Source organism: Gadus morhua, chromosome 4 (assembly GCF_902167405.1).
Source record: "Gadus morhua chromosome 4, gadMor3.0, whole genome shotgun sequence".
NCBI lineage: Eukaryota > Metazoa > Chordata > Actinopteri > Gadiformes > Gadidae > Gadus > Gadus morhua.
This window is the reverse complement of record NC_044051.1, coordinates 6,140,553-6,163,052: the sequence shown is the minus strand read 5'-3', so window position 1 is coordinate 6,163,052 and position 22,500 is coordinate 6,140,553. Positions and strand designations below refer to the sequence as shown.

Genomic DNA, 22,500 nt, shown 5'->3' with positions numbered 1-22,500 from the left:
GTTCAGTTTGAGCGGGAAAAGACGCTGATCGGAAAGACATTGTCCCCCGAGCTCTAGAAGGTTAGCCCTTAAAAACAGTGTTTCATCGTCCCCGGTTACACCCACAGAGATCACCACGGCAGCGGCTACATCAACGCTGTGGATGACGTTCCTGGCGGCCGGCCAGGTTAAGCGGCTCTCAGAGTAACTGAAACCACTCACCGCTTTATACCCGGATTAGCGGCTAACATTTAGCAAGTCGCTTTCCCCAGGTGAAGAGGTGCCTGTCATGTGTCAGGGTGTTAAGATCAGGTTAAGGTGAGGGTGAGGCACGCCTGCTGCTGCTAAGGAGTCATAATTTCCGCTAACAAATCCCGAGCGCCACGGTGTTGTGAATAGCATTAGCGTCGCGCGGCAATCTCTCCTCATTGTCCATTGTTACCTCTAAGGTAACGGGAGGAAATACTCGATTACCCACTGGAAGTGTGTGTGTGTTTGTGCATCTGTGTGTGTGTGTGTGTGTGTTTGGTACATGTTTGCGTGTGCGTGTGCGTGTGTGTGAGAGAGTGTGACTGTGTGTGCAAGTTTGTGTCTGTGTGTGCATGTTCATGTGTAAATGTGTGTGTCTGTGCGTGGGCATGTGTGTGTGTGAGCGCATTTGTGTGTATGTGTGTGTGTGTGTGTCGAACTAGGTACCTTAAACTTCCATTTTGATATGGCATTCGACGTCCTGTCAGTGTCAAACGCTGAGGTTCAATATGAAACAGCCTACAGCCCCAAGGCTGTGCGGTCGTAATGACCATCTCAACTTCTTATTTAAGTCTGGGTTGTCAATACTAGAAATTGGATCAATTCCCTTACAGGAACCCTCACATCAGCAGGAACAGTTCCTGGACGGATGGGAGATCAATCAGCTCCCCGGGGGGGGGGGGGTGGGGGGTATATAATATACCCTGCAAACACACATAACGCACGCACACATATGCACACACACATACACAAACACACACAACACATAGTGTTGTGCACGCACACACATAGGCACATGCATGCACACCTGCTCACACACACATAACGCACACACAAGCCCACACACTCACACACACACACACACACACACACATGCACACAAACACACTCACACACAAACAAAGTGTGCAAACATGCTCAAGCACGCATGCATTCTCACAAACACATATTGTTTGTGAGCGTCCTTCAAAGGAAAGACATCTGATTTACAGCATTTCTTTGTGTGTGTGTGTGTGTGTGTGTGTGTGTGTGTGTGTGTGTGTGTGTGTGTGTGTGTGTGTGTGTGTGTGTGTGTGTGTGTGTGTGTGTGTGTGTGTGTGCGCGTCTTTGATTACGGTCTAAAAAGCTTATTTCCTTTCTGTCGGTCATGCAACGTGTCGCCATGATACACACAGCAACTGTGTGTTTATTCCATAAACCTTTAAGAAGATTGACGTTGTTCGGCCTCAGAAACTCAGTTTATAGCATGAGCATGCACTGTGTTCACGTGTGTGTGTGTGTGTGTGTGTGTGTGTGCGTGATTTTTGACACGTGAGGCCGCTACTTGGTAATCTGTATTTATGCATGTGCAGACCTCCTGGTTCAGCGGTTGAGAGAGAGACAGACAGACACAGAGAGAGACAGAGACAGTCATAGGGAGAGAGAGTCATAGGGGGAGAGAGAGAGAGAGAGAGAGAGAGAGAGAGAGAGAGATGCTCCAGTGAGTTCTGATTCACGCTAACAGCTGGGGTAGTTCTGTACAGTTGAACACAGGACATAATGAACCATCAAACCTGGCCACACACATGCATACACACACAAACATGCACACACACACACTCACACGACCACAAACACACACACAAACCCTAATTACTGCTTCATTGCCCATTGGCCCTCTTGACCGCACAGATGAAAATATTTCTAATTTTAAAAAGCAATTATGTGGTACTGCTGTTAACTGCTACATTTTTCAGAAACTTTACAAACGTTTTTTGAGACACACAACCAGACAGACAGACAGACAGACAGACAGACAGACAGACAGACAGACAGACAGACAGACAGACAGACAGACAGACAGACAGACAGACAGACAGACAGACAGACAGACAGAAGGAAGGACAGGTAGACAACTAACATAGTTAGATCGATAAATATATAGATATATACTGTGGGTATATAGATAAATAGATAGAGATAGACAGACAGACACCAATATATATAGATATAGCTATACAGATATATAGATAGTTAAAGACATAGATGTATAGATAGTTAAAGACGGATAGATGTATAGTTATAAAGATATATTTAGATAGTTAAAGACCTATATATATATGGGTATATAGATAGTTAAAGACATAGATATATAGCTATATACATATAGATACACAGATAGTTAAAAACAGATAGATAGATACTGTATATAGATATGGATAGATCGATGGTTAATGACATAGAAATATGTATATAGATATGTATAGATAGTTAAAGACATAGATATATAGATATAGATATACAGGTAGTTCAAGACATGCAGTGTGATAGACTGTACCTGTGTAGTTGCTGGTGGAGCTCTGCGTCTGTGACTCTGTCTGTAGGTCCGTCCGTGACCCCTCCGTCCGTAGGTCTGTCTGTAGGTCCTTCCGTGACTCTGTCAGTGACTCTGTCTGGAGGTCTGTCTGTGACTCATCTGTCTGTGAGTCCGTCTGTGACTCCTCGGTCTGTGGGTCTGTCTGTGACTTATCTGTCTGTGAGTCTGTCTGTGACTCCTCCGTCTGTGGGTCTGTCTGTGACTCCTCCGTCTGTAGGTCTGTCTGTGACTCCTCCGTCTGTAGGTCTGTCCGTGACTCTCTCCCCGACTCCTCTGTCTGTAGGACCGTCTGTAGGTCTGTCTGTGACTCCTCGGTCTGTGGGTCTGTCCGTGACTCCTCCGTCTGTAGGTCTGTCTGTGACTCCTCCGTCTGTAGGTCTGTCCGTGACTCCTCCGTCTGTAGGTCTGTCTGTGACTCCTCGGTCTGTAGGTCTGTCTGTGACTCCTCCGTCTGTAGGTCTGTCTGTGACTCCTCCTTCTGTAGGTCCGGCTGCAGGCGTAGCGCGGCGGCGGGGGTGGTCGGGGTGATCCTCCACTCCTCCGTCACCCCGGCATAGCCGGGGCCCGTCTCCCCCCTCTCAGGGGCCGACGTGGCGGAGCCCGTCGCCAGGGACAACCAGCAGACCAGGGGCCACAGCCGCCAGAGACCCCGGGTGGCCCTGGGGCCCCGGAGCGGGGGGGCCGCGCTCCGATACATGGGACGAGCGACAGCGGGACGGTGGAGAGTCCTCTGGATGTATGAGGAGCGAGAGAGAGAGAGGGGGAGAGAGAGAGAGGGGGAGAGAGAGAGGGGGAGAGAGAGAGGAGCAAAGTTGAGGCGCTGTTCTTTCACTTACTCCTGACCGCAGCTGTAGGGTCCATCGTCCAATCAGAACGGGTTCCTCTGGTCCAGAACCTTCACGAGAACAAAACTATGGTTTGTGTTGATTTTGTGCAGGGATCACCTCTCCTATCCTCTCCTCTCTTTCTTCATTCCCTCTCTCCTCTCTTCTCCTCTCTTCTATTCTTGGCTCCTTGTCCTCTCCCCTCCTCTCCTCTCTGCTCCTCTCCTCTCCTCTCCTCTCCTCTTCACTCCCTCAGCCGAGGGGGAGAGCACCCGGTGTGATGATGTTCATGTTGTTGTAGCGGCTCCCAGAGAGGAGGAGAGAGGGAGGGAGAGCGGTGTGTGTGGGTGTGGGTGTGTGTGTGTGTGTGTGTGTGTGTGTGTGTGCGTGTGTGTGTGTGTGTGTGTGTCTGTGTGTGTGTGTGTGTGTGTGTGTGTGTGCACCACCATAGCTCGTAGTGCAGCTGTAATCTGTTTGCTCCTGTGCTCTCCCTCTCCCTTTCTCTCCCTCCCTGTCCCTCTCTCTCCCCCTCTCTCTCTCTCTCCCCCCCCCCCCCCCCCCCCCACACCCTCTCTCCCCCCTCTCTGACACGAGACTTGATCACTCGCTCCAATGCTCTTTAGCTCCGCCCCCATTCCCCCCCCTCGGAGTGTGTGTGTGTGCGTGTGTGTGTGCGTGCGCGTGTGTGTTATGTGTTTGTGCGTGTCTGTGTGCATACGTGCGTGTGGTGGGTCCAGAAAGCTCTTGCGTAACAGCAGCCAGAGTGAGCTGAGCTGTGCTGAGCTGGAACTCATGCAGCTCAAAGTCCCACTGCACTTTCTCTGTCTCGCTCTACCTCTCTCTCTCTATGTCCCTCTCTCTGTCTCTCTCGCTCTATCTTTCTATCTCTTTCTCTCTCTGTCATTGTCATTGTCTATGTTTCTATCTCTGTCTCTCTCTCTGTCTCTCTCTCTCTGATTTTCTCTCAATTCAAAAAGCTTTATTGGCATTTCTATTGTGGCAAACAAACAGTTCTGTTTCTCTCTCCGTCTCTGTCTCTGGCTCTCTGTCTCGCTCTATGTCTCTCTCTTTCTCTCTCTCTGTCTTTCTCTCTCGCTCTGTCCCTCTCTCTCTCTCTCTCTCTCTCTCTCTCTCTCTCTCTCTCTCTCTCTCTCTCTCTCTCTCTCTCTCTCTCTGTCTCTCTCACTCCCTCCCTCTTCCTCTGTCTTTAGCTTCCTCTATTTCTCTCCCTCTCTCTCTCTCTCTCTCTCTCTCTCTCTCTCTCTCTCTCTCTCTCTCTCTCTCTCTCTCTATCTCTATGTCAACCTCATTATTTTTTGGTCATTCTTAATTATTATTCCATGATTGTTTTTTTACCTCACACTGAATTGTGTCTGTGTTTCTGTGCATGCATGTGCGTGCGTGTGTGTTTGTGCATTTGTGAGTTTGTGTGTGTGTGTTTGTGTGTGTGTTTGTGTTTTTGCATGTGTGTGTGCAAGTGCAAGTGCATTGTGCTTTGTGTGTGTGTGTGTGTGTGTGTGTATGTGTGTGTGCAAGTGCATGCGTGTGTATATATATATACATATATTCATAGATCTATACATATATAGTAGTATATATACTATATATATCTATAGTCTATAAATGTGTGTACGGTATATATAAATTGATATTTCTGTATATACATATATATTAAAAATATATGTATATATGTATAAACACCTATATACATATGTGTGTGTGTGTGTATTAATCTGTTAAAATTCCTCGGCTTGATACAAAGTGTGCGTTCACCTGACATCCTAGTATTCCCACGGTATGTACCTGAGTATTCAGTGTGTGTGTGTGTGTGTGTTTGTGTGTGTGCGTTTGTGATTGTATGTGTGTGTTTATGCCTGTATACATTTGTGTGTGTGTGTGTGTGTGTGTGTGTGTGTGTGTGTGTGTGTGTGTGTGTGTGTGTGTGTGTGTGTGTGTGTGTGTGTGTGTGTGTGTGTGTGTGTGTGTGTGTGTGCGTGCCTGGATAAGTGTGTGTGCTCAGATGGCCGTAACAGGATGACGCTATATTCCAGAAGAGTATACTGGTCAGAATGTCCACGTCAAGACATGAATAATAGATGACAGAGCAGAGACCTAAAATAGAGAGAGAGGGGGGGGGGAGAGCTAGAAACAAGTAAGATAGGGAGGGAGGGAGGGAGGGAGGGAGGGAGGGAGGGAGGGAGGGAGGGATGGAGAGAGAGCTAGAAACATCTAAGATAGGGAGGGGGAGGGAGGTAGGGGGGAGGGAGGGAGAGTGTCGGTGGGAGAGCCAGAAATAAGTATGATTTGGGGATTGAGAAGGTAGGGAGGGAGGGAGAGAGGAAGTGAGAGGGACAGGGTTTGAGGGAGAGAGAGGGAGGGGGGAGGGAGGGAGAGAATTGACGGAGGTGAGAGAACAAAAGACAAACAGAGAATCTGTTAGAAAGCAATAAAAGAGATTGTCACTATGAGTAATCATAGAGAAATGGACGGAGGAGATGGAGGTGGCGATGAAGACAGGAAGGGAGAGAATAACAACAGAGAGGCCCGGGACAGAATGAGTATCAGGCCACACAGCCATTAGGACTCCTCTTACATTTGTCCTCACTGTTTAACATTCAAAAACGCACACCTTGCTATTGGGGACTTGGTCAAACACTGCCTGCTTTGCCATTTAGCCTCAACCCACACATCGCATTCAAATTATAAAAAAAAAATTGTCAGTGAATAGATGAACGCCGGAATGCTTAAAGTGACATGGATGCAAATTATAATTATAGGTTATAAGTAATAACCCATAGTCCCCATTATGTGTGTATGCGTGTGTGTGCATCTGCATGTACGTGTGTGTGTGTGCGTGTCTGTGTAGATGTGTGTGTGTGTGTGTGTGTGTGTGTGTGTGCGTGCGTGTGTGTGTGTGTTATCAGCGGTTGAAGATGTGTGGATGCAGTACCGGTTCTTTCAATACGCACACTACGCACGTTGCGTAGGGCCCCGCAAATTTATTATTAATAATAAAGGCCCAGTAAAAAAAAACAAAAAAAAAACCTGACAACGTAACTGTCCGTAACAATCGCTCCATACCCCCCCCCCCCCCCCCCCCGTCAACAATCGCTCCAAACCCCCCCCCCCCCCCCCCCAAGAATTCTGCCTAGGGCCCCATGGAGGTCTGAACCGGCTCTGTGTGGATGGATGTATGTATGTATGGATGTAGGTATCGCAACGCTTTCTGTGCAGGATGAAAGTTGCCATGATGGCTATTCTAGGATTCTGCCATCACAGCCATGTACCTCAGCACTGAGCAGGCCAGTACGACCAGACCAGTGTACCAGGAGCAGTCCAGTACCGACGCCCAGAGCCTGCTGTGTTAATCGCTAAGCTGCTTTGCCCCAGCGACCGGTCGCTTAAAGCTTCACTTTTACACCTGGCAGCACATGAGCAAGGGAAGATTGGGGGATTTAAACCAGGGAATTTGTTAAACACATTTTATTTTCCCCTCTTTCTCGTTCTCCCTTCCTCTCTCTCTCTCTCTCTCTCTCTCTCTCTCTCTCTCTCTCTCTCTCTCTCTCTCTCTCTCTCTCTCTCTCTCTCTCTCTCTCTCTCTCTCTCTCTCTCTCTCTCTCTCTCTCTCTCTCTCTCTCTCTCTCTCTCTCTCTCTCTCTCTCTCTCTCTCTCTCTCTCTCTCTCTCTCTCTCTCTCTCTCTCTCTCTCTCTCTCTCCGTTACCTCCATATCGATTTTTTGCATAGCTCTGTGAACGTGAATTGCGCATGCGTGCACCTGTCAGTTGACATCGAACCAATCAGCTGTTTAATGGTGATTAACCAGCGCCGCGTGTTCTCAGTAGGAGACTTTGACGCCCCCCTGTGGTGGGAGAGTTCATTGAGGAGTCATCTGGCTGGGAGGAATCAGACCAGTACGAAAACAGCAAGCACCGGATAAACAAGATAACACGCTGACACGCACATCAGTGCTTAACAGTTCTGATTAACCGATCTGTTGTGATTAAAGGTCTGTGTCTGAACCCTCAAATGCTTACTTTGTCTTTGATCTCCCGCCCTGACCAAATGCTCTTGTCCCTTGGAGATCAGTAGAGCAGACCTACATCAATGAATAAGCTGGTGAGTAAAGTATGACGGTAGGTCTTTTTCTGGACCTGAATTAATAAAGGTTTGGCTTAACTGACCTAATTAGTGAAATAGGTGTTTAGTCCAGGCCAACTGTTGATTAAATCAGATCTTAGTCATGTTTCGATACCCAAAACGAAAGCACTCTTTTTGTGTACAGAATTTAGTTATATCTGTTTTGTTGCAACAACATTGCTATTTTGTCTTTGGTTATGAAGGTTGTGCACACATACGAACTGAGTTGAAGCCTCCCGCCTGACTGAAGGAGTAAGCATGGGGTCTGGTTTGTGATTGCGTGCACATGAGGGTGACTTGTCACAGGGTGAAAGGTTTAAACTCCGAAAGAAGCTTCTGGACGCCTGGTGGGAGTGTTAAGACGGTTAGGCTGTCTGCTGGATCTGAGGGTTTGTTTGTGTGTCTGTTTCTGTCTTTGTGTGTGTGTGTGTGTGTGTGTGTGTGTGTGTGTGTGTGTGTGTGTGTGTGTGTGTGTGTGTGTGTGTGTGTGTGTGTGTGTGTGTGTGTGTCTGTTTTTGTGTGTGTGTGTGTGTGTGTGTGGGTCTGTGTCTGAGTATATTTTTGTGTTCCCTGTCTCATCTCTGTCGGTGTGTGTGTCTGCCACGTCTGCCTGTGTTTGCGTGTGTGTCTGCATGCGTGTCTCTGCCTGTGTTTGTGTGTGTGTTTGCATCTGTGTGTGTCTCTCCCTGGGTTTGTGTGTGTGTTTGCATGTGTGCGTGTGTCTGTTTGTGTGTATATGGGTATATTTTGTGTGTCTGTGCGTCCCTCTTATGATCTGTGTTCGTGTGTGTGCATGTGTATCTGTGTACGCATGTGCGTATGCGTGTGTGTCCCTCCAGCCCTCCACATATTTCTCTCCCAGGAGACATCAGGGTGCTTCTCAGCTGCTCTGCTCCACGGCGGACAGCGTCCGATCCGGATGATGAGGAAACACGCTAGGATCAACATCTCCAGGAGGGGGCGCCTCTCTCTCTCCTGCGCGGCCCAGCAGACAGGCCTCAGAACGGGGTCACTGCATGGCTGCGATGGGGGTACGGCCTGGGTCTCCGTGGGGGCGATGTGATGAAGTGGGTTAGTGGATGATTTTGGACTGCTATTTTAAGCGTGTTTCAGAAAGATTATCCCGGCTTCAAACAGTAAGACGGCTGAACGATGATGGCTGGAGGAACTGGTATCTCTGGTCAATCTGATATCGTCTTTCTCCACTAAACTTAAGTTGCAGATGTGTATGTAGGAATCAGACACCAGTTACACTGCAAATCTTACTACAAGCTTAAATACGTGTGTGTGTGTGTGTGTGTGTGTGTGTGTGTGTGTGTGTGTGTGTGTGTGTGTGTGTGTGTGTGTGTGTGTGTGTGTGTGGGGGGGGGAGTGTTTGTGTACCTACATAATCGAATCTAATGCATAAATAATCTTACGACATGCACACTTTTTTTTCTATGCTCTTTTATCATATATATATAATATATATATATAATATTTTCGTAACTAGGGATTCAGATTCATTAAGTTAATGTCCTTTTATTGTTACCTTTTTTATCTCTTCTCTGACTTTGTGCGTGGGCCTAATTTTTGGTTAATAGTCGCAGATATTTTCCTCAGTAACTTCGACAATAATATTGACATCTTCATCATCATCATCATCATCATCATCATCATCAGCACAATTTAAGAGATGGACGGACACTGTAGGGTCAAAAGACTAACCATATTATTTACGTGATAGCATCTAGGGTTTATTTGACGCCCTCTTGCGGAAATGTTATGCTACTGCACCAACACCCCCCAAAACTTTATAAAGCCAATTTTGTTTTTAGACAAAATGTGTGTGACACGTGCACACATCTAACTACCCAATATTCAAGATTCAAGATTCAAGATAATTTATTGTCATTTCAGCCATATACACAGTATACAGTGAAATGAAATAGCGTTTCCCAAGAACATAAGGTGCAACATAGAGCGACAATAATAACAAAAAATCAACAACAACAACAACAACAACATGCTACATATAACTGCAAACCAGTAAAGTGACTGTGTGGAATTTGTAGTGCGGGAATATAAATATAAATATGACTATGTGTCTGAGTAGTGCGGGAATATAAATATGAATATAATAAATATGAATATAAAGCAATAGTGCAATAGTGCATAAACCAGGGGTAACAGAGATGATCAGATCTGTCCCTTAGAGTTGAGGAGTCGGATGGCCTGGGGGAAGAAGCTGTACTGTAGTCTGGTTGTGGCGGACCGGATGCTCCGGTACCTTCTGCCAGACGGAAGGGGGGAGAAGAATTTGTGTGAGGGGTGGGAGGGGTCATCCACAATGCTGGTTGCCTTGCGGATGCAGCGAGTGGTGTAAATGTCTGACATGGAGGGGAGAGAGACGCCGATGATCTTCTCAGCTGTCCTCACTACTCGCTGCAGGTTCTTGCGGTCCAGTTTGGTGCAGTTTCCGAACCAGGCAGTGATGCAGCTACCCAGGATGCTCTCTATGGTCCCTCTGTAAAAAGTGGTGAGAATGGGGGGTGGGAGGTGGGCTCTCTTCAGCCTTCTCAGGAAGTGGAGGCGCTGCTGGGCTTTCTTAACCGTGGAGCCGGTGTTGAGGGACCAGGTTAAGCTCTCGGCCAGGTGGACACCAAGGAATTTGGTGTTCTTCACGATCTCCACCGGGGAGCCATCAACGTCCAGCGGCTCGTGGTCCCTCTGTGCTCTCCTGAAGTCAACAACAATCTCTTTGGTTTTGTCTACGTTCAAGGACAGGTTGTTGACTTTGCAACAGGTTAGCAGTTGTTTCACCTCCTCTCTGTAAGCTGACTCGTCGTTCTTTTCTATCAGACCCACCACGGTCGTATCGTCGGCGAACTTGATGATGTGATTCAAGCCTTGTGGCGCCGTGCAGTCGTGCGTCAGTAGTGTGAACAGCAGTGGACTGAGCACACAGCCTTGAGGGGCCCCTGTGCTCAGAGTGGTGGTGTTGGAGGTGTTTTTCCCGATCCGGACTGTCTGGGGTCTCCCCGTCAGAAAGTCCAAGATCCAGTTGCAGAGGGAGATGTTCAGGCCCAGCAAGCCCAGCTTCGTGATCAGGTGCTGGGGGACGATTGTGTTGAATGCTGAACTGAAGTCTATGAACAGCATTCTAACATATGTGTCCTTTTTTTCCAGGTGGGTGAGTGCTAGGTGGAGGGTGGTTGAGATGGCGTCATCGGTAGAGCGGTTTGCTCGATACGCAAACTGCAGGGGGTCTAGGGTGGGAGGCAGGAGGCTCTTTATGTGCCTCAGGATCAGCCTCTCAAAGCACTTCATGATGGTAGAAGTGAGTGCTATGGGGCGATAGTCGTTGAGGCAGGACACAGGTGACTTCTTCGGCACAGGGACAATGGTGGTAGTTTCGAAGCACGATGGGACGTCGGCACTGCTCAGGGAGATGTTGAAGATGTCCGTGAGAACATCTGCCAGCTGGTCTGCACATCCTTTTGAGCACACTCCCGGGAATGGTGTCTGGGCCAGCAGCCTTACGCGGATTCACTCTGCGCAGTGACTTTTTCACCTCAGCTGTGGTCAGACGTAGCACTTCCCCCGAATCTCCACGGTTACCGTTAAATCCCTTACATCAACGGCAGACTATTCAGTTATTTTACTTTTTATTTTTCCACTTAATGTGTAGGTCTGTTTTAATTGGGGGGAGGGAGAGAGAGAGAGAGAGAGAGAGAGAGAGAGAGAGAGAGAGAGAGAGAGAGAGAGAGAGAGAGAGAGAGAGAGAGAGAGAGAGAGAGAGAGAGAGAGAGAGAGAGAGAGAGAGAGAGAGAGAGAGAGAGAGAGAGAGAGGGGAACAGTGTAGTGCATTAGTGTTGATGTCAACCTCGTATCACAGAGAGGAGAGTGGATAATAAGAAGAAAAACAATGATGATTAAGGGTGAAACACAAACACACACGCACACACACACACGCACACACACTTAAACACAGGTGGGAAGGCAGGAAGCAACTTAAACCTGCAAACTCACACAAGCTATACTCCTACATCAGCATTCTAGAGTCCTCACCTTTAACCTCTCGGCCTTTGCTAAGTTCCTATCGGTCAGCAGATAACCAGACATCCCGACAACGTGATAAGAACTATGCTAGGTCCCCACAAAGCTAATCTGACACAGAAAAGTCAATTCTCTAGACTGTCTATTTCCTCCCGCGGCAGACACACATATACTACAATCCATATTGAGCTGTGAGCTGAGTGAGCTGAGCTGGAACTCATGCAGTACAAAGTCCCACTGCACTTTCTCTGTCTCGCTCTACCTCTCTCTCTCTATGTCTCTCTCTCTCTGTCTCTCTCGCTCTGTCTTTCTATCTCTTTCTCTCTCTGTCTTTCTCTCGGTTTCTCTCTGTCTCTCTCTCTGATATTCTCTCAATTCAAAAAGCTTTATTGGCGTTACTATTTTGGTAAACAAACAGTTCTGTTTCTCTCTCTGACTCTGTCTCTCCCTCTCTCTCTCTCTCTGCCTCTCCCCCCTCTCTCTCCCTCTCTCTCTCTCTCTCTCTCTCTCTCTCTCTCTCTCTCTCTCTCTCTCTCTCTCTCTCTCTCTCTCTCTCTCTCTCTCTCTCTCTCTCTCTATAGAAACTGACAAACAACATAAATAATAAATCATATTTTCTTTCTCACTTAAAAAGTTGCTGTAGAACAGGTAAAAATATGAACTGGACTGATTACCTCCCTTCAGTCTATGTCATATTTGTGGTGGTTGTATTACGACATGATACCTATCTAGTTCTTGTTAATTATGGACATTTATGCCCTACATTATTTGCATCACTTTCATCATGTTAATCACGTTATATTGGTGCATTCTTGTTTTATACTCTAGAGGGCAGTATCTACCATCAGATGATTTACCAGAGAGCGTTCGTTAACACACACACACGCACGCACACGCACATACGCACACACACAAACTGGCAGAGGATAATTAACTGCGCAATGATTGGCTGACCAACAGATGAGGTGGGGCGATCATATGCTCATTAGCATACATTCGGGGTATTAAACGTGTCTTCGAGTCTTGCGCCACGGTGACCTGGCCGGAGGCCTATTCTGGACTCTTACGCACACAGCCAGGGAAAATAGCTAATTTAGATACGATTTTTAAATACTAAAAATAGGCTATGGAACGCCGGCCTGTAACAATTGGGGGGCATTATAATAATTCAGATGAATAAAAGGTTAGTGCCAACGACAGGCAGAGCAGTGGTAATCTCTCTTTCTCTCTTGCCCTCTCTCTCTCTCTCTCTCTCTCTCTCTCTCTCTCTCTCTCTCTCTCTCTCTCTCTCTCTCTCTCTCTCTCTCTCTCTCTCTCTCTCTCTCTCTCTCTCTCTCTCTCTCTCTCTCTCTCTCTCTCTCTCTCTCTCTCTCTCTCTCTCTCTCTCTCTCTCTCTCTCTCTCTCTCTCTCTCTCTCTCTCTCTCTCTCTCCAGTGGGCCTCTTTACGCACTTACCTCGAAGAGAAGCCCCGGGCAGTCTGCAGAGCAGAGGGCGGGGGGGGCAGTCCACTGGGCTGGTGGTCGCTTGGTGCTGTGGAGCGTCCAAAGTTAGCGGTGCGTAAAAACCGGACGCAACTTCCCATTGGCGACGTTTTCCTCCGTGGGTTCCACCAAGGCGTTCTGCCGGCCTGGTCAGTTAACTAGGGGGGCTTTCTGGCGACACTGGGGTGCCACCCATGAGACTGGGTCCCGACGCCAGGATGGATTTGTTGAGGAAACTGTGGGACGCGCGGAAGCTGATCCTGGTGGTGTTGATCCCGCTGTCCCTGCTGCCCCTACCGCTCATTCACCCCACCAGCGTGAGTACAAACCACACCACCCACACCACTGTTTAACTTAAAGCAGGACAGGTGGGCAGACCAGTTTGCATGAAGTATTTCTTCCCCTATTCTAAAAAAAAAAAGACGAAAAACAGTCCAAACCACACGTCCATCGCCGGAAACAGAAAATATCCGAAAAGACAGCTGTTAAACCAAATATCCAACTCTAGACGTTATGATGATCACATTTTATGAAGATCTTTTTAGTAAATTATTTTTTTTATTTTACATTCGTATTCCTACATTGTAAAGGCTTTAGAGAGCCCTGGGCAAAGTGCGTGCTCAGGGTTTAGTTTCGGGTGTTTGTGTGTGTGGAGATGGTTCTTTGATTGATTGAACAGACACTCAGTGTGTGGGTTGTAAGTGATTCTGATCCTGGGACGTCCCCGTCAGCTGAGCCCTGTCCCCAAGCGGAGATGTCGCGATATGTTGATGAGATGGAGATTAGTCGGACAGCAGTTGTTGTCAGCTGTTGTTTTTTCATCGTGGTATTAGTAGGGCTACAAAAACGGCGGTTTACACAATTAACCGTTGATCAACGTTATTCACTACAACTTTATTGCAATGACTAAAGCACACTTCGCACGTATGAGCCGAAGTCGTGCGTAAAGTACGAAGTCGTGCGTAAAGTACGAAGTCGTACGTAAAGCGCACAGACGCCAGAGGCTTGCTTAAATCTCAGGCCTTAAAATCGGGCTAAACATCACGCTTAGGCTGTGGTGCAGCCAGGAGAGTCGGTAGAAAGAACAAAAGAAGAAATCACTTTCGGGACATCAAGTTATTAAATTACATAACCAATCAGGGTTTTGGCACCGGGTGCTGTTATTTTGCAACACACACAGCCCTCCAGGGACCCCACGCTGCGGCAGGGGCCCACACGCTGCCTCAGGAATGCGTCCTCGTGACCGAAGGGGAGTCGCGTGCAGAGTAGGTGACTCCTCGTGGGTTTGGAGCGGTACTGGGCCCAGCTGCAGCAGAACAGAACATCTGCTGGATATGTTCTGCACAGGCGCGTGTGTGTCTGTGTGTGTTTGTGCACACAAGCGTGCCCGTTTGTGTGTGAAGGACAGAGAGAGAAAGACATTAGGGGATTGATATTCCTAGGGGTTGAAGGTTAAAGGATTCTTAACAGTCTACTAATCATGTCCATTTCCTAAGCCCCCCCCCCCCCCCCAGACACACACACACTCATGAGTCAATCATCCACACGCTTCTAGACAGATCAGTTTGGATGAGTGGGCTCGAGACGGAATTCAAATATAGATCTGGCCACCGCAGTCATGTGATGCTGAACCCACCATGGTGCACGTGAGGGGTTACTGAGTCTGACCACCCCAGGCTTCAGTCCAGAGGGGACTGAAGACATTTGGGTCAATGCCCTGTAATGTTGGAGCAGACAAATCTTTATCAGCTGTTGATTGGCCCTTCATTCACTATTGGTTCACCTCTTCTAGATGACAATGTTGTACTTTATTTTCTTTATTTTTTGATATTATCAAAATTTTAATTATCTCAACCTTTAAAACAAACTTGAATTCTGTCTGTTTGCTGCTGCTGCTGTTGTTGTTGAAAAGTCAAACTTGTTTATTATGGGATGTTAAAATTCAGATGTCCAGCGAGAATGTCCCAGGCACCCTGCTGGGTCAGTACTTAGAAAGCCTTAAGAAGTTCCCAGTGGGACTGGGACAAACACACTGGTGCTGCTGGTGTCAAAGGGTGTGTGTGTGTGTGTGTGTGTGTGTGTGTGTGTGTGTGTGTGTGTGTGTGTGTGTGTGTGTGTGTGTGAGAGGGTCTGTTTGTGTTCAGTTTACATGAACCCTAACCAATATATATATATAATTATATATATTTACAAATTAAATGACAAAAATAGTTTAATTAACGGCTTATTATTAATCACCGTAAACCCAGGACAAAACAGAATCTTTCCCTCGTCTATCTCCACCTCTGACCTACAGAATCAACCTTTGAGCAAATCTCAATCGGGTCCGTCCTATCTTGCTCTACCTAATCTTCCATTAAAAACAAAGTTACAGATTATTTTAAAATAGCAAGTCAATATTAAAGGTAAAGGTCAGGGTAAACATGCCAGGAGCCGTCAGCCTGTCAGAGCCTCAGGGTTCTTCAGATAATCGTACATCCCCTCATTTCGGCTGAGAGCCTCACTGTCTCTTGTCTCTGGTCATACGTCTGCCCTGAGGACACACTTAGCGACGTGATAAGAAGCCATTATCCCTCACACTCAACGGGAAATGAGCGCGTTAGCCTAGCAAGGGCCCTCGATGAAGCACAACGACACACACTTACAGCTACAGAGATAGCCACCATCAAAGTGTGTGTTGTTTGTTCTTCGCCACTGTCAACGCTGATGAGGGCACTTTACATTGTACTAAGATGTCTTTTAAAGCGACGCGTTAAGTCAATCAAACGATCAATGGTTGGCTGATGGGAGATTATCTTCACTCAGTGATGGAATCCCCCCCACCAGAACAACACTTAGCCTGTAGCAATGGGCTGAAAGTGGCTGATTGTTAAACGAGATATCTTGAGAGGCTGACAGCTGCGTCGTTCTTTTCTTCAGCGTGTACCTGGAAGATAACGGACATACCTGAACGAGTACCTAAAATAGAAACTGTATGCAAACTCAGTGCTTGAGAACTTCTCCGAGATGAGTGGATAAATGCTTCATTCGGTCGAGACTTGGTTCTCTGTGTCCGCCTTGTGTGGGACATGTTTGGTGCGTGCCGCGAAGCCGAGCCAAACACACGCACACACTCACACACACACTCACTCACTCACTCACTCATCCGGTCCCAGAAGCCCACCTCACTATTTATCAAACCCTGGCTACAACCCTGACAGTATGTATTGAAAGGTAGGTACCGTGAAACCCCCCCCCTGGGTTGCTGACCCGGGTTCGGCGGTGTTTGAGGCCAATACCCAGCGTGTGTCCGCAGATTCCTCAGCCAGGTGAGAGTCTGAGGGAACAACCTCCGCCCCCTGTTCTCCCCTGTAATCCCCCCCCCCGTTCTAATGCAGGCTGAGGGGCACTAAGAGCCACAGCACACTCGGGCAATTATGAATCATTTCGCTAAACTCCTGCTGACCAAAGTATTAAATCTCGCTGAGTTATCCAAAACGACAACACTGGTTCGAGAAAGTAAGAATGTTTCGGAGGCGCACGCATCCTGTTGAACAGGATGGCTCATCAGAGGAGCTTGCTGTGCCACTCTCTGACAGAAGATCCTGGGTTTGAACCCCGATGTCCACACTCTACCAGGAGGAATCCTGGAGCAGTATTCCGTAATATAACGCCTTACTCGCTTGTGAGCGACACTTATCTATTTTTATTCCATTACCGTCCATTGCACGTCATAACAAATTGTTTCTGTATTGTAAAGCAGTGGCCACGACACAAATAAATCAATGAAAATCAATCAATCAATCATAAATATTTAAAGGGATACCACCATGAAAAAGATTCAGCAATATCAGCTCAGTTCCTGAGAAATTATTTTGTAAAAGTCGCACCATTGAAAACCTGGATCCAGGATTTTTGTTCCCATTGGTCCAATTCAGAACATGATGTCACTGCTGTTTGGCACAAAAAAGGACTACATTTGGACCGTGGATTAAGCACACAACCCTCGTCTGAAGCAATGTGACGGATCCTGTATCAGGTCCTTTTCTGCTGTGAACTGATTTAAACACAATGCTAACCGCCAAAGCCACATGCTAGCTCCCGTCCATGTTGGTTCAGCGGTAACGCTAACATTGTATTATGCTAGCCTAGAACCGTACTGATTGTGAGTCATGTGACCGGCATGCTAATACCCTCGCAGCCCAGTGCCCTGGCCGTAATATTACTCACGATATTTCCCAGCACAAAGTCCAGGGTATCAGCGGATCAGGTCCTCATTGTAGGCCTGAACTGAACCGTGGGTCAAGCAGGTTATGAAATGGACGTGGATGGTGTTGTGTAAGGAACCACAACACCCAGGGTTAAGAGGGACTTTGGAGCTTATAAGACTGATAAAACAACATTGGATGGTTCTCGGGAGAATGTTGAAAGCTTTAAATGAACCCTCCTAAATTCCCTGTGTTAAATATAGCCGCTTCTTAAAAACTGAAGCCAGGTATATTTGACACAACCCCTCTTCTTTAAGAATGGGATAATCCCTCTGTGGAATTCTGTTGGGTTTTCCTTGCTCTGTGGGTTGAATTAAAGCAGAGAGGACAGTGAAGTGGGAGGTCATTGGGTGGTTTTTAGAACCATCCTGAATCCCTTCCAACGGGTGAGGTTAAGAAAGATGTATGAGTCTCTTGGTGGTTTTCAGGAGGCTTTACATCACATGGTTGGTCTTTGGTTGTTATGGTTACAGCAACCTGTCATTACGGCCGTTGAGACAGAAAGACTCAAGGAACCTAAATTATTGTGTGTGTGTGTGTGTGTGTGTGTGTACGTGTGTGTGTGCGTTATATAATATAATTGTTGTACAATGGTAGTGTCCCTTTGCCAAATTACAAATTTCAATCGGCAAAAATGCGAAATGGAACTCATACGACAAAAAGATCAACAATAATACAAAACTTTTAAGCGCTTTACAATTAGGGCATTTAGCAGACGCTTTTATCCAAAGCGACTTACATCGGTTCATACACACATTGACACACCGACGGCAGAGTCAACCATTCAAGGGGACAGCCAGCTCGTCAGGAGCAGTTAGGGTTAAGTGTCTTGCTCAGGGACACATCAACACTCAGCTAGGAGAAGCTGGGGATCGGACTAGCAACCTTTCGGATACAAGACAACTGCTCTACCTCCTCAGCTAAGACGACCCTCAATACTTCCTAACATTCACCGATTCACACATCGACGGCGGAGTCAACGCAAAGCGTCAGCCAGCTCGTCGGGAGCAGTTAGGGTGAGGTGTCTTGCTCAGGGACACCTCGACGCTCAGCACCTTCAGGGGCCAGGGATCGAACTACCAACCTTCCGGCTACCGTTTTATTTTTTCACTTTCTTCGGCAGATGTACTTAGTGGAAGTCGCTTTGGATAAAAGCGTCTGCTAAATGCCCTAAATGTAAATGAGATGTCCTGAAGCTCTCTGGGACGTCCTGACTCAGTGTCTGTTTGTGTCCCCCCCCCCCCCAGGAAGCATGCTGCGCCTACGTCCTGATCGTCACGGCGATCTACTGGGTGTCAGAGGCCGTCCCGCTGGGGGCCGCTGCCCTGGTCCCGGCCTTCCTCTACCCCCTGTTCGGGGTGCTCAAGTCCAGCGAGGTGAGAGCGTCAGTGTCTCACTCTCTCTTGCTCTATCTTGATATCGCAGTGTTTCTCTCTCTGTCTCTCTCTCTGTCTCTCTCTGTCTGTCTGTCTCTCTCTCTCTGGCTCTCGCTCTCGCTCTTTCTCTCTCTCGCTCTCTCCGTCTGTCTCTCTGTCTATCTGTCTCTCTCTCTTTCTCTCTTGCTCTCTCTCTGTCTGTCTCTGTTGCTCTCTCTGTTGCTCTCTCTCTCTCTCTCTCTCTCTCTCTCTCTCTCTCTCTCTCTCTCTCTCTCTCTCTCTCTCTCTCTCTCTCTCTCTCTCTCTCTCTCTCTCTCTCTCTCTCTCTCTCTCTCTCTCTCTCTCTCTCACCCCCCATCCATCCATTCCTTAAACAACGTGCTTTCATCAAGGTTAAGTAGCACTACGCAGGAAGAGTGTGCACTGGCTTAGCCAATCAGCAGCCACCAGAGGTAACTAATGCTGAAGGCAGATGGCTCGCTGTGTGGGGAGGGGGGACATTTAGTTCCTAAACACAGACATTCCCAGCTCTCTCAGTGGTCTGTGTTTAACTCTCAGTTAGCCACAGCTGAGCACCAAAGGAGGCAGTGAACTGGTCTGTGGATGAGGGGTAGAGGGGAGAGTGTTCACGTGCTCCCAGTCATGTGGCCTCATTACTGTATGACTTCAGAGAGGTCAGAGGGAAGTGGGTGAAGTCTAGTCTGCTGTCTGGAGGTTGATCCAATACTGCTGAGTTCAGGGGTCTGACTATCTCACACCTGTGTGTGTGTGTGTGTGTGTGTGTGTGTGTGTGTGTGTGTGTGTGTGCGTGTGTGCGTGTGCGTGTGTGTGCGTGCGTGTCCGTGTGTGTGTGACATGAGATTAGATGTGTCCGTTTTATATGTGTCTGGGACTGAAAACATTAGAATTCATTATTACACAGCTATGTTGAATGCTCAAATCTGATTGGTCAATTCCAGCAATAAGCTTTATTATTTCTGAATAACAATGTTGCTTTGAATAACAGACCGTATAACAGATAATAACAGACCGTCGATTCTAACGATACGTTTTTTAACGTATTGTTAAATTAATACAAACTTTTCTTTGTTATTTTTTGTGTGAAATTAATGATTTCTTTAGTAAGTTGTCATATAATAAGCAATTTAATGTTAACAATATAGACCTGCTCACTGTACATCATCCCTTACTTATGTAATTCATTTCTACAGCTAGCATTTTAGCCGAGCAAGTTCTTGTCGTTTATGTTTTTGTTTGTTATTTCAGTATGCAACTTTTATGTAACTTTGGGTTTCATAAGGGGAAACCCCTGTCATGTGACCCCATCATGTGACCCAACCCCATTGTGGGGGGGCTGAGAGACCAGTCCGTGTGGGGATAAGCCTCTTGTGATGGAGTTTAGTCACTAAGCCCTCCCAAATAGAGACTTATGCAATTCTTCACACTTAGCGGCCCCTGATTTAACCCACTTCCTGTTTAATGACCAGCACTGGGCCTTCTCAAGACCTCTCCCTCTGTCTCTCGCTCCATCTCTCTCGCTCTCTCTTTCCCTGTATTTGTTGTATCTGTCATAACTGCCTCCTGGGTGGGTAACCGTGATTAATGTGTGTGTGTGTGTGTGTGTGTGTGTGTGTGTGTGTGTGTGTGTGTGTGTGTGTGTGTGTGTGTGTGTGTGTGTGTGTGTGTGTGTGTGTGTGTGTGTGTGTGTGCAGGTGGCAGCGGAGTACTGTAAAGACACCACCCTGCTGCTGATGGGGGTGATCTGTCTGGCCGCCTCCATCGAGAAGTGGAACCTCCACAAGCGCATCGCCCTGCGCATGGTGATGATCGCCGGGGCCAAGCCCGGGATGTGAGGACGGCACGCACGCACACACAGACGCACGCACGCACGCACGCACACACAGACGCACACACACACACACACACAGACGCACGCACACACACGCACGCACACACACGCTTACACACGCTAAGAAACACACACGCATGCACGTGCACACGTGTACACACGCACACAGACATGCCCACGCACGCACGCACAGTCACGCACGCACGCACACACACACACACACACACACACATTCGCACGCATACACACACTGAAATACACACCTACACGCACGCACGCACACATGCACACATTCTCTTACATACAGGGTGTTCTCTCATAGATTGATGCTGTTGGAATAAAGAAATATTGAGTCTCTTTTTCCCCGTCTCTTTCTCCCTCTCTGACTTTTCTCTCCCTCTCTTTCTCTCTCTCTCTCTCTCCCCTCCCTCTCTCTCTCTCTCTCCCCTCCCTCTCTTCCTCCCCCAACCTCTCTCTCTCTTCCTATCTCTTCCTCTCTCACTGTCTCTCTCTCTCTCCCCCCCCTTTCACTCTCTCCCTATGTTTCACTCCCCTCATCTCTCTCTCTCTCTCTTCCCCCCTCTCCCTCTCCCTCCCCCCTCCCCTCCCTCCCCCTCTCTCCTCCAGGCTGGTCCTAGGGTTCATGTGCTGCACGGTCTTCCTCTCCATGTGGCTGAGCAACACCTCCACCACGGCCATGGTGATGCCCATCGCCGAGGCCGTCCTTCAGCAGCTGATTGGCACCGGCCTGGCCGACGCCCACCTGGACTCCGAGGAGACGGGCGACGCCCCCTACGAGGACAGCGGTATGGGCGGCCCTTTTCAGCGCCTGAATAAAAATAAAAAATAAATCATGAAATGATTTTAAAACACGATAAATTACTAATTAATGAAAAAAAAAAAAAAAAGAATTTAAAATGTAAACATTTATTGAATTGATGAATTGAAAAATTCATTATACACAAACGTGTATGATGTTGTTATATATATATATTAAGGTTTTTATGGGCTGGACGGCTCTCTCTCTCACCTCCACACGATGTTTGATTCTCTGTTCTCTCTGTTAGCCGCCACAGGCAAAGAAGAAAAGATCGACAAGAATCAGCTGGAGATACTATACCGTGACGACAGGTCAGTCTATGTGTGTGACTGTGTCTGTTTGTGTGTGAGTATGTGTGTTTGTGTATGTGATTTATTGTGTGTCAGTGCGTCAAAATCGGTGGTCATTGGATCTGATGTGTCTTCCCAAAAGATTCTGTTCCATAAATATCATAATTTCCTTGTGATGATTATTAACAAACCTCTCTTGTCTGCCTGTCTGCCTGTCGGTCTGTCTGTCTGTAACCCAGTGATGCTGCCGGACATGACCTCTCTACCCTGACGGAGGTGAGTGTGACCTTTGCACCCCAGGTGAGTGACAGGTGGAAGATGTTACCAGATGTTCATGAGGTTCTCATGCAGCAGTCGGTAGCGTCTCAGATTATCTCACTCAATGATCCGGTTGTCCTTCACCAATAGTGATGTTTCAGTTAAACTCAACTCAACTTGGCTTATGGCTCAGGAGGTAGAGCGTGTTGGCTGGTAACCAGAAGGTTGCTAGTTCGATCCCCCGGTTCCTCCAGGAGTGTCGAGGTGTCTCTGAGTGAAGGCGCCTCACCCTGTCTGCTCCTGACGAGCGGGCTGTCGACTTGCATGCTCGACTCCGCCGTCGGTGTGTGAATGTGCATGAACGGGTGAATGTTAGGCGGTATTGTACAGCGCTTTGAGAGGCCACTTGTTAGAAAAGCATTCAACTCAAAATAATGCCTTAATTCATTGAAATGATTTGAATTGAACAATGAATGAACTCCTCTCCCGTCAGGTTCACAGCGCGGAGAGCAACGGCATGAAGCGGATTCGGAGCCCGAGTCAGGCATTCGTTCAGCAGAGCAACGGACACCTACCAGAGGTCAAACGCGCACA

At 47.6% G+C, this 22,500-nt stretch overlaps 2 protein-coding genes across 7 annotated transcripts in view; one reads left to right on the top strand and one right to left on the bottom strand.

Moving 5' to 3' along the window:
* The window catches only part of zgc:162331 (CCP domain-containing protein), a 13,991-nt gene extending 10,054 nt beyond the window's left edge, over positions 1–3,937 (bottom strand). The window contains exons 1-2 of one of the 3 annotated variants that reach the window (XM_030355304.1): positions 3,529–3,936; positions 2,546–3,314 (exon numbers count right to left, since the gene is read on the bottom strand). In XM_030355304.1, the coding sequence (XP_030211164.1) occupies positions 2,546–3,281 (736 nt within the window). In that variant the 5' untranslated portion in view covers positions 3,282–3,314; positions 3,529–3,936. Of the gene's footprint in view, positions 1–2,545 lie in introns of all 3 variants that reach the window. The other 2 variants (XM_030355303.1, XM_030355305.1) reach the window with 2 other exon arrangements.
* A 4,323-nt stretch (positions 3,938–8,260) lies between these two features.
* Positions 8,261–22,500, top strand: part of slc13a4 (solute carrier family 13 member 4) — a 21,876-nt gene continuing 7,636 nt past the window's right edge. Inside the window, exons 1-7 of one of the 4 annotated variants that reach the window (XM_030355297.1) lie at positions 8,261–8,577; positions 18,561–18,689; positions 20,402–20,538; positions 21,166–21,344; positions 21,606–21,669; positions 21,888–21,948; positions 22,400–22,486. In XM_030355297.1, coding sequence (XP_030211157.1) covers positions 8,563–8,577; positions 18,561–18,689; positions 20,402–20,538; positions 21,166–21,344; positions 21,606–21,669; positions 21,888–21,948; positions 22,400–22,486 — 672 coding nt within the window. In that variant the 5' untranslated portion in view covers positions 8,261–8,562. Of the gene's footprint in view, positions 8,618–12,960; positions 13,384–18,560; positions 18,690–20,401; positions 20,539–21,165; positions 21,345–21,605; positions 21,670–21,887; positions 21,949–22,399; positions 22,487–22,500 lie in introns of those variants that run through there. The other 3 variants (XM_030355298.1, XM_030355296.1, XM_030355295.1) reach the window with 3 other exon arrangements.